Below are 12,362 nucleotides of genomic sequence, written 5' to 3' on the forward strand. Positions count from 1 at the left end.
TTCCACTTTATCTGTAACCTTGCTACATTATGTCACTGTCATATCTATTAGAAATTGAAGGAAAGCGAAAAACGCGGCTCCGACTTTTGAGTGATCATAGCAGGATACTGCTATAGTTACTAGATTTGATTTGATAGCTTAATTTTCAGAAGAGACAAGCTCTAGTAATATATTTTATTTCAAATGAATTACAAAACAGTTTCAATATTTACAATTTATTACTATAATCTTCAGTTATTGTAACACATAATTTAGTAAAGTGTAAAAAATATTTTTTTAATAATTGTGAGGTTATATTATTTTTCCTAACTTTTGAAGCGTGTTGGTGCTTTGAAATGGATTCGGGTCCTGCCCAAGAAGTTACCGAGCTGTTGCGACAATGGGAGGAGCAACAGGCGACACCAAATTACGATCCCATTCCAACTTTGACTAGGTAATTGGTCGGCATCTTATTGTTGTGTGGACATTGCCGTTATTATATATTTTCTTGGTCAACGTAACTTTTTACGATAAAAAAGTAAAAAAAAAATTCGTAAAGAGAAAATATTGCAATTAATGCATTTTATTTCTATGTTATTAATTGCAATGGAATTTGTGACTTTATGTACCTAGATAATATGTATAGTTCATGTTAGTGTTGACATTCCTTTACTCGTCGTACGTAATATTGAAATGTGAAGTTTGGATTTAATTAATTAGACCTCCCGGGAGTGACCTACTTTAATACTATTAAATCTGATTCCAGTCGAAATTGACCACTAGTATAAGCTGGCCTAACTTTTTATTTTCCTTAACACATCAAAAACTAAAGTACATGTAGTAAGCATAAATAAGTCATTAATATTTATTGTTGAGAGAGCAGTGTTGGCCTAGTGGCTGCAGCGTGTGACTCTCATACCTGAGGTCGTAGGTTCCATCCCCAATTGTGCACCAATGGACTTTCTTTCTATGTGCGAAATGTCACATTGAGGAAACCGACATTTATTAGACCCAAAAAGTCGATGACATGTGTCAGTCACTGGAGGCTGATCACCTACTTGCCTATTAGTTTTAAAAATGATCTTGAAACAGATTCACATAATAACACATAAGTGATATAGGAAATATAAAATCATTCTTAGAAAATCTCCTTATTGTTATTTTTAAAAAGTGTTAATATATTCTTTTAATTAATATACAGATCATTGCACATACACATTTCAATTTTCAGGATAGCAGAGATAATAGAAGCCGAGACAGAGAACTTTATGAAAAAGGACCCAGATCCATTTGATGAAAGGCATCCATCCCGAACAGATCCAGAGTGTGCATTGGGGCATGCTCTTAAAGTTATGTTTAAGAAAGACAACTTTATGAATAAGGTTAGTGTTTTAATTCTTAGCTAAACTGGTAAGTCACATGTGTGCATGTTGACACTCTACAACGTTGTGACTTAATTATGTAAGTGGTATAACTACATAAATAATTACCCCTTGGTCTGTGGGTTCCTAGCGTGTTAAGGCTTTTTAGGGAATTATCAAAAAGTTTAGTCGACATCACAGGTGAACGAAGAGCTGGCAGCTACCTCGAACAAAGAATTAGTCTAGCTATTCAAAGGGGGCATGCTACCAGTATCTTCGGAACCTTGCCTAAAGGGACTCCATATAACAATATTTATTAATTATTAAATTTTAAGGTTATTAGGTATATTTTTATGTACATTATGTTATTTGTTTTGAATAAAGTTTATCTCATTATGTATTGCAGGTCACGTCAGATTTGAATTATTATAGATGGTCTCACCATCTTGTCTATAAAAAATAAATTACTAATGAAAAATATCTAAGAATCTCTGCTTCACATCTCATTGTTTGATTGTTTATTTAGGAACGAATCTCAAGAAAAATTGAGTTGATACATGATCATATTCTTTTTGTAAAAGGTTTTAGCTTATAATAAATAAAAATATTGATCATATAAGATTATATAAGTTCATTATTAAGAGTCTACTATACGTACCTATGGCTTGCTTATCTGTTAGTTTTAGTGGTCCGGTGAATAGGCTTTCTCGCTCTTACAACTTTATTACAAATATTGATGAAAATATTCATGTATTCTACAACAGTCTACCAATATTCCGTAACTTTGTTTTGCAGGCTCTTAAAACTTAATGTGGTTTAAGTTTGAATTTTTGTTTGTTTATTTTCATCTTTTTAGTTTTAGTTATTATTTATATTATTAGTAATTAGTTTTGTGTTTTATTTTTGTTTCTTTTGTTCCTTTGATATATTGCTTAAGTTCTAATGTAATTGATGTGTATGTGTAAGTGTGTTAAATGTGTGATGTCATATTTTCTTGTATTTTTTAGGCATACACATTGTTTTGGAATCTATATATAAATAAATATGATAACTTTATGACTTTGTTCTGTATATACATTCAAATATAGTATAAAGTCTTTTTTCTTATTTCAGCTAGTTAATGATTATGTTCGAGATACATACTATTCAAGACAGAATATTATAGGTCGTGATGTTAACAAACTAAATGTTGTTGCTTGTCGACTCACACTTGACCTTATGCCTGGTTTGGAGATGAGTGTTGTGTTTCAGGTATTGTAAAATATTTTAAGTGAAAAATGTTGCATATTAACATAGTTATTGAATTGTCATATTTATATTGTCCATCGAATTCTTTTCTACGAAGACAATCAATTGACGACAGATAGAATGCAATCTCTTCCCTCTTTGTTGTTCCATTTTACAATACATACAAAGGTCTATCTACAGATAGCAATCCGACCTACAATGCTGAAAGATTGTATCAACAGATGGCTAATAAAATCCATCGATTAGTTATTTGCACACTTTTATCAATATTAAGATGTCTAGATGTGAGATGGTCGAAAATGGATTGAGATAGGTTATTCAGTTTGGGCTGGTATCGACAGATGGCTATTACAATCCGTCGATTGGTTATTGGCATACTTTTAACAATATTAACATGTCTATCTGATATGGTCGAAAATGGATTGAGATAGGTTATTGGGTTTGGGCATTATAAATTATGTTTATATTTCAGGATAATGAAAACCTTATAAATAGATTAGTTGGTTGGGCCACGAATGGCCAAGAACCTTTACAATCCTATGCGACCGGTCTACTCGCTGCTGCGATGGAAGTTCAGGAAATCGCCACAAATTTCCGGTATTTTTTTTTTTTTTTACAGACAATCACTGTATTTCATAAGTAACGTAAATTAATAATAAGTCTTTATTTATTTAAGTTGGTACATCTTTCTTTTCATAGTGTAAGATTTGGGAACCCTTTTAAGTAAATATACCTGTGTTAGGGTTCCCAGCTCTTCCATAACAAAGTTAATTACTTAAAATAATTTAACCAATTCATTTCCTTTTTATTTTTACTTATTAAACCGTTATCATCACACCTGAAAGTGTGCATGAGTAAGTGTGTGAGAGAGTGAATGAGTGAGTGAGTAAGTGAGTGAATGAGTAACGTGTATTTAAATCGTGGGTCTCAAAAGTAGCTCTAACACTGCATAAGGCGTGATCATAAGCCAGTCTTTTATTCGGGTTTTTAGGTTGTAGGCGGTGAGAGGGTAGATGTTAAGCAGCCTATTTAATTAATTATTTACTTACTTGTGTAACTAAACGAATACATCAACAAATAGCCTGTATTTTTTCTCGATCTACCTTTCTCACTCTCTCTCTCAAGCGGTCTCAATAGTTCTCTCTCATTTCTTCGACAAAAACGCTGCACATCTTCGTGACGTTCCGTATTAATTTTACCCCCATGGACCTAAAGAAGTTTCACTTTAATATATAAATACTAGCTGACCCGGCAAACGTTGTTTTGCCATGTTTTTGTGCCAAAAAATTAAAGTTTATAATTAACAAAAAAAACATAAGGGATAGTAGAGGGGTGAAAATTTAGGGTTGCATGTATTTTTGTATGGTGTATCGTAAAAAAATAAAAACGAAAAATTTTGTCTAAAAAATAAACAAAAAAATTTAGGTGGATGAAAAATAGATGTTGTTCGATTCTCAGACCTACCCAATACGCACACAAAATTTCATGAGAATCGGTCGAGCCGTTTCGGAGGAGTTCGGTTACTAACCCCGTGACACAAGAATTTTATATATTAGATTATCTTCTTTTTTTTTATTTTTCAGTGATTTAAACGCAATGTTGGTACCGCTAATGCTAGAAAGACTACACAATATACGGAATAAATCACTTGAAGAAAAGGTAAAATATATTTTTTATTTTTTGCCTTTAATTATTTAATTTTATTTTCGCCTGGAAGAGATTGAGGAGCGTTCAATAAATTACGTTTATTTTGGAACATAGGATCATAATATCACTTATTCCACGTCATTAAATTCGAACCTGTAGGCATCCCTGCTCATGGGCAAAGAAGACAGAGGGTGTTGGCCGAGAGAAAAAGCCGATGTAAAAAACTTTCGGTACTCTTTTTAAAAAAAAAGCAAATCATCAAACAATTCTACAATATTTAAAACAAATATAGCAAATTAATTAGAAGTAGCTTTTAATTTTTAAAAGGCCGGCAACGCACTCGCGAGCCCTCTGACATTGAGTGTTCATGGGCGGCGGTATCACTTAACATCAGATGAGCCTCCTGCCCGTTTGCCCCCTGTTCTATAAAAAAAATCTCCGTAGTATTGAAAAGAGCCATCATCACATGTCTCTCTCCCCGTAAGAGTACTGACTGATGACTGACGCAATGCTGCATCACTGATCACCTGAGATCACCGATCAACCGATATGTAGCGGCCTTTGAATTTTAGTGTCTGAAATAAAAGAATTTTATAATTACCTTCTAAGAGCCACACAGACATGCCGGACTATCTGCCGTGCAGCGCAGGTCTCATCATCAGACACCCGAAGTTCCTCTTCATCAGAGCCAAGGATCTGGGGTGTTGATAAAAAAAAAAAAAAAAAAAGTTTATTTTGGAACATAAGAAAAACTTGGCGATTGAAAAGAGTGTCGGAAAGTTTCTTGCCAGTTCTTCTCATCTAAGTAAATTAATCAGTAAAGCTTTTTATAAATGTGACGAATACTTAAATGATTCTAATCCTTGGGATTGATTTGCTGGAGCAAACAATTTGTATTAAAAACTTGACGATTGAAAAGAGTGACGGAAAGTTTCTTGCCAGTTCTTCTTGCCTTACGCCCTTGATTCTTTATTTAATTTGTTTTTTTTGACGTTCATAGGTGTACTTGTTTACCTATATGAATAAATGATTTTTGAGTTTGATAATCAGTAACTAAACATATATATATATATATATATTTTCAGCCTCAAAATCAAAGCAATCAAACCCGCCATTTCGCCCGCTTTGACAAAAGGACGAGCAATGATTTTAAGCTAAATGGTGCGAGTAATGGTAAAGGTAATTTTTTTTCACTAGCCCGACACACACGAAAAAAGGCCGGCAACGCACTTGCGAACATATGAGCCAGTTTGCCTACTATTATGTAACAAAATTTAATTGTAAGTAGAATTTATTTGTAGAATAGGAGCTCATGGACATTAAATGCCAGAGGGCTCGCGAGTGCGTTGCCGGCCTTTAAATAATTGGCAAGCTCAAATTACAATCAAGAGAAGATGATTGATATAGATGAAAATATAAGGGATTTTAAAACAAATGGTGACTTCCACCAGGATAATACTCGAAATAGAACTAATTAAAGCGTTCGATCAACTAGGCCACAGAAGATTAACCACTCCTTATATGGAAATTGTTTTTAGAACAAACTCCCGAAGGAAGTAAATTATTATTAAATAAATTCCAAAGCCCTCGTTAAATGGGAATTAATCAATAAAGCCTAATTTTATTATTTAGATGATTGATTTGATCCAGTTCAAACTTGTAAGACTCAAAAGTTGGCGATTGAAAAGAATGGCGGAGAGTTTCTTGCCAGTTCTTCTTACGCGCCTTTGATTTACTCTAGTAGTAAATATAAAGTTAAAGTTTAACATCTTTTCTGTTGACGTTCATTAGTGTGCCTATATGAATAAAGTAAATGATTTTTTTATGTATGTCCCAAATAAATGGGCCGGTCATATATCATCATATCAAATAAAGGACTGGCTTATGAACACGCCCTATGCAGTGTTAGAGCTGCTTCTGAGACCTAGTAAATACACACTTTCTTCTCTCACACTCTTCTTCACTTCATACACTCACTGACTGACTCATTCGCTCACTCACACATTTGCACACACACACATATGCACTCAGGTGTGTTGATAACAGTTGAAAATATAAGGTTCAATAATGTAATTATTTTAAGTAATTAAGAATAAAGTTTGTTTATGGAAGAGTTAGGAACCCTGATACAGGTATTTTTTATTTCAAAGGGTTTTTCCAAATCTTATATCTAGGAAAGAAAATGTACTTAAAATGGCTAAACACTTTATTTTTTTATTATTAAATCCTATGTATAGTCTATGGTTCAATTGTGTTCTGCTATCTACAAAGTAATCAGGAATTTATGTTTTCCAGAAGCAGAGGATGCAGGTGGAGGGGAAATGGAGTTGGACTCTCGGGGGGTTGGTTCGAGCACCAATTTCATTAAATCTCCTCCAACGCCTCAAAAGCATAACAGTAAGTATTCATTTTCATTTTTTTTTTTAATAGAACATGGGGCAAACGGGCAGGAGGCTCACATGATGTTAAGTGATACCGCCGCCCATGGTCACTCTCAATGCCAGAGGGCTCGCGAGTGCGTTGCCGGCCTTTTAAGAATTGGTATGCTCTTTTCTTGAATGAGAAATAAAAAAAAAAAATTTTAATATCCGTTCTGGATGTCATTTACCTAGTAGGAGCTAGGGAGCCAGATAAAAATGGAGTTTTAGATATTTATGACATATAGACTTAGTGTCATAATGTTCGTTCTCATACTCCTCCGGAAAGGGTCGACCGTTTCTTATGAATTTTTTGTGGCATTTTCAACAAGTCTTAAAATTGTCTATCTATTCCACACCCCAAAACAAAAATTAAACTTATTTTTTTTATGATACAAAATACGCATAAATTAAAAAATTCTAAAATTTCGCCCCTCTACGATCAACCCCTATGTTTGAAGCATTCTTTAGGCGCATGAGGGTTAAATTTTTTACGGATGAAACATCACGAAGATGTACAGCGTTTGTTGAAGAAAAGGGAGAGAGTGATTGAGAGAGAGCGAGAAGGGGAGATCGAGAAAAAATGCATGCTATTATTTGATGTATTCGTTTAGTTACATATTAGTGAAGTGAAATTTCTTTAGACGTATGAGTTTAATATGTTTACGGATATAGTAAATATAGATATATCATAATGTTTACGGATGTAGCAAAATGAAAAAGTTGGACCAGACTGGTCACGGTGTGCCAATTTCATTTAAAATCGGTTAAGTAGTTTAGGAGTCCATCGCGGACAAACATCGTGACCCCCCTCCCCCCAAATTCGTCACATAATACGTGAACGCTCCCTATTCCGGATTCGTTGAACCACATTTGGTTTCTTGAATACAACTGGAATTGGAAAAAGGTTGTATATATTTTCTTTCATTGCAGGTGTTGTATGGTCACCACCGGGTACGCACAGGACCCTCCCCCCTCCCCCTCATCCTCATGAGACGTCATCAAACTCCAGTTGGGTCGAAATGGAGACGTATGTAATTGGTGAGTGATTTTTCAACTCTCTCTTACAGAAATCATAATATCTATACTATAATCTCTTATCTTAATATATATATTTCTTGTGTGCGTGTGTATGTGACCGAACTCCTCCTAAACGACTGGACCAATTTTGATGAAATTTTTTGTGTGTGTTCGTGGAGATTCGAAAATGGTTTAGATTCACAATTTTGTCCGCTGGACAATGTTTTTTTAATTAATTTTTAATGTATTAGTAGTTTTTATTAGGATTTTGGAATGTTTTACATTGGATCCAACAGACAGACGGCGCTACCATCGCAGGGTCTAATTTTAAATAATATTCGAATTTTAATTTTAGTCTGTCCCGACAGTTAGCGCTGCGATCAAATTTAAAAAAAAGTTTTGTTATCATTGTGTTATTGTAGACCATGTGCTGGATCGTTAGATATTGTCATAACATTTGAATAATAATTTTCATCAAAATGGTCCAGAATGTTTTAGCTTATTAAAAAAAGTTTGAAATTTTCAAATTAAAGACATATAGACAGGACAACGTCTGTCGGATCCGCTAGTATAATACAATTTCTTACAAAAATATGAGGCCCAAACCTAAAAAGGTTGCAGCTGATTTTTTGATGTGAAACATCTATTGCCGCACGTAAAACCGCGTCGCCACGCTATATGATATACAGTCTAAATGCAGTAGTAAATTTCACATTAAAAATATTTAATGAAAATAAATGTTTATTCAACAAATAGTCATCGTTATCTGGAAAAATATCGTAATATTTTATTTTATCATTATGACATATTTAGTTCCTATCACAATCTGTTCTTTTCTGCTTATTACTTTTACAAAATAATGTCGATGTTTCACATCTGCCAGGCGTCCCGTGACAGCTCACATTTTTTTTCTTAAAGGTTTTTGAAGTGAAACTTCTTTAGAATCGTTGTGATTTCAAACCGGGTGCAACGGAAAAGCGACAGTAAAAAGAGACAGAAACATTAATTCATATGATTTAACGTGGGAGAAAATGAGATAGATAAACTTCTTTAGAATCGTCGTGATTTCAAACCGGATGCAGCGGTAAAGAGAGACAGAAACATCAATTCATCATAAGATTTAACGTGGGAGAAAATGAGATAGGAGGCATTATACAGCCTCTCTTTACTGCCGCTTTTTCATTTGATCGAATTTCAAACTTTCGCTGTTTTAGTTTTTGCCAAATTAAAGATTTATATTAAACTTATAAATTAAAATGTATCATTAAAATATACTGTTTTTAAAGAACACACACATTTAGATAGTGGAAAATGATTAATTTATATTTGATTAATTATAAAAACTTTGTTTTTGAAGGTTTCACTTCTACAATGTGTGAATTGCACATATGTTTTTTTTTCATATAGCTCTTTTTTTAAAGTTTTTTTTCTTAGTTTTTTTTCATATAGTTTTTTTTCTCTGCTTTCGTTTTTGAGAGATGCCACGTAGGACAAATCGTTAACTCGTTGAAATATTTTCAGGCAATATTCAAATTCATCCCCTAACGGACGCAACCAAACAAATGTTAATACTCCGATATTTAACGCCCATGGGGGAATATCAAGAGGTATGTTTATCACTTTTTGCTTAGCATTTTGTGTACTCTCAATACTGCGTATGTAAAAGTGTTTTTAAATGTTAGTAGTTAAAAAAAATCCTTCTAAATAGTGTATAATTTTAACTTCAATTAACAGAAGTCAGTTTATAAGAATCCGCCAAAACGCTGTTTGCAAGATGGCGTCGCACAAGTGATATGACGTCACATGCTTGTAAACACGTTACAAATGTCGAGTTCCATTCGTTTTATTGCCATTCTTTAATAGCACTACTACGCACAAAATTAAATGTCGGTATAATTGGATATGACATTGTTTACAAGCATGCTACGTCATCATTGATTCGACTGTCTTGTGTCACGTGATTATGAGAATCATTGTGAAATATGTTTTTTTTTTAAACTAATCATTCTCAAGATATATATGTCGCAGCTATAGCTTAATTAGCCGTTCAATTAACTACCTAGCCGTTTAATTAACTGCCTGAAAGATGTTCAGCCAGTTGATCAAACAGCTTGGCAAATGACTTGGATCGAACGTTTCATTACTTGCCTAGACTGTTAATTAAAAAATAATTAGAAACTATTCAAACTGTCAATATCGCGTCGGCATACAACTACTTTAATGGTGTTTTACAAACTTTCATGAAAATCAACAAGTAACGTTTGTAGTGATAATTTAAAAGAAATATTTTGTATGTCATATCTTTCATCTTTTTATTTCTGGCAAATAATGTCAAACTATCTTACAAATGGCCTAAGCGTTAGCCGGGCAGTTTATTAAATGTTATAACAAACGCTTCGGCTGAATCTTTCAGGGCGTTAGTTAAACGGCTAGGCAGTTAATTGAACGGCTAATTAAGCTAGTTGGCTGCGACATATATATCCTTACAGAGATTCCTCTCAATAACTATTCCTCAAATATTTCAGTTCCTATCGCACGTGTTCGAAAGGGATGCGTTAGGTCTAATTCTAGGATACCTAAATGTTCGTGAGTCCAAAGATTCGAGGCTGGCCTTCGAAGCACTGAAGTATTTGGCTGCATTACTCTGTCATAAGAAGTTCTCTATAGATTTTATTAACATGGGAGGATTGCAGGTACATATATCATCTGTTTATTCATGTCGGAACAGTGGCAATGTCAACTGTCACTGTCAACTGTCACTATCAAAACAGAAGTTATAAATTAACGTCAAAGTCAAATCTTTCAGTATTTGTGGTTTATTTATGTATTGCTAGTTCTACAAATTAACGACAATTTATTGTGTCGGGGCAATGGCGTTTATGTCAGCTGTCACTGTCAAAACAGAAGTTATAAATTAACGTCAAAGTCAAAACAGTTTATAGTGGCTGTAAAGTCATAAACTGTAAAGTACTAAACCTGCGATATATACTGTTGTGTACAACAATAACAGAAAACATATAACTTATACAATATATATTACAATATATATTTTTATATAAATATTATTATTAATTATTATAAAATAAAAATACCGGAAATTTTTCTTAAGCACAAAAATAATTATGACCTTTTAGATCCGATCTTTCGTTCCGTTTTATAAGCGGTTTACGCTTCTAATTATTAATATATATGTATATGTTAAGTAATGTTAACTTATACTCGAGTGATGAATTAGTTAAATTATTTTTGACGTGACGCGTATAATTCGATAGAGGCGTTACCTCGCTCTGAGGCGTTCCATTTAAGGTTTGAAGTGCAAGTGAGAGCGCGGGACGAGCGACAAAGAGGCACAATCGAACATAATTGTATTGAATTGTGATTTCCATTTACCTCCTCTTTATCTATCAAACAAATATAATTAAAATTTTCTTTTGAAATGTGTTTTCTTATGACGTCACGTCCAAGTATCGTCAGTCACCAACCGATTATTTTTCCCAGAAATTTCTAGAAGTTCCACGGCCATCTGTGGCTGCCACGGGCGTGTCTATATGCTTATATTATCTCGCCTACTGCGAGGATGCGATGGAGAGAGTCTGCCAGCTGCCTCGGAGGACTTTGGCCGACTTAGTACGGTAAGAATATTTTAGACCAACGTGTAAGGGCCGTTCAAGTATTACGTATACGTACACACGTACGTAATAGGGGGGGGGGGGTTTAATTATTAGAGATAAAACTATCATCAGGATAGCAGTTTGGCCGGATACCGGATATAGTTGGCCGAATAGCGCCGGATATCCGGCCGGACTTAGCCGTTTGATATATCGCACACACGCACACTTCAATCACTCAGGTTTAACTCAAGAAAAACTACTGAAGATTAAAAAAAAACTAAGTTTATCCGAGCATCAGTTAGTGCAACATATTAGCACTGTGTGGAATTCTACTTATATACAATATGAGTACTAATTAATTTAAATTAATATATAAGAAATAAATTTATAAATTTACAACCAAAACTAATTATGTCTTAAGTGATACTAAGACTGATTAAAGCTAATAATTACTATAAAAAAAATTTACCAGTTTTTTTTTAATTCGGCCGGATAATATAAAAGGCACCGGATAGGCCGGATACCGGATAATTACCGGATATCCGTTACATCTCTATTAATTATTATGTGACTGGTGATTAAGTCAACAGTAATTGTTTACTTTTTTACACATATCTATGGTTCTAAACGCATATGCATTTTCGGCGATTCCTACAAAATATTTATACCTTTATTTTTGATACTTTTGCTTACTTTTTCTGACAAGAGAGCGTTCAAGTATTACGTCACGCAATTTTTGGAGATTCTCAACTACTCATATTAAAGAATTTTACATTTCAGATACGCCCTTTGGCTGTTGGAATGTTCCCACGACTCGGGAAGATGTCACGCGACCATGTTCTTCGGACTCTCCTTCCAGTTTAGAGTTATTCTGGAAGAGTTTGACAATCAGGTAATTATATTCGTAATTACCGTGAGATTTTCATCGTCTTCTCTTTTTATTCTCTTCTTTTTTCTTTCTACACTTCGTCGACTCATCTTAAAACAAAGTTATCAATGCCATTTTGTTTATATCCTCATAATATATCGAAAGAACTTGACGGGTCTATTGAATTTACCAGTTTTTTGGTAGATCACGC

The 12,362-nt window shown here is 33.8% G+C and overlaps 1 protein-coding gene across 6 annotated transcripts in view; it reads left to right on the forward strand.

The window, feature by feature from the left end:
* Positions 1 to 63: 63 nt before the first annotated feature.
* Positions 64 to 12,362, forward strand: part of LOC110999819 (protein mahjong) — a 37,071-nt gene continuing 24,772 nt past the window's right edge. Inside the window, exons 1-13 of one of the 6 annotated variants that reach the window (XM_045633613.1) lie at positions 64 to 164; positions 319 to 433; positions 1,211 to 1,361; positions 2,454 to 2,591; positions 3,061 to 3,185; positions 4,172 to 4,247; positions 5,321 to 5,414; positions 6,531 to 6,632; positions 7,586 to 7,693; positions 9,194 to 9,279; positions 10,198 to 10,365; positions 11,171 to 11,304; positions 12,064 to 12,175. In XM_045633613.1, the coding sequence (XP_045489569.1) occupies positions 336 to 433; positions 1,211 to 1,361; positions 2,454 to 2,591; positions 3,061 to 3,185; positions 4,172 to 4,247; positions 5,321 to 5,414; positions 6,531 to 6,632; positions 7,586 to 7,693; positions 9,194 to 9,279; positions 10,198 to 10,365; positions 11,171 to 11,304; positions 12,064 to 12,175 (1,392 nt within the window). In that variant the 5' untranslated portion in view covers positions 64 to 164; positions 319 to 335. The other 5 variants (XM_045633612.1, XM_045633615.1, XM_045633617.1 and 2 more) reach the window with 5 other exon arrangements.

This window comes from Pieris rapae, chromosome 24 (assembly GCF_905147795.1).
Source record: "Pieris rapae chromosome 24, ilPieRapa1.1, whole genome shotgun sequence".
NCBI lineage: Eukaryota > Metazoa > Arthropoda > Insecta > Lepidoptera > Pieridae > Pieris > Pieris rapae.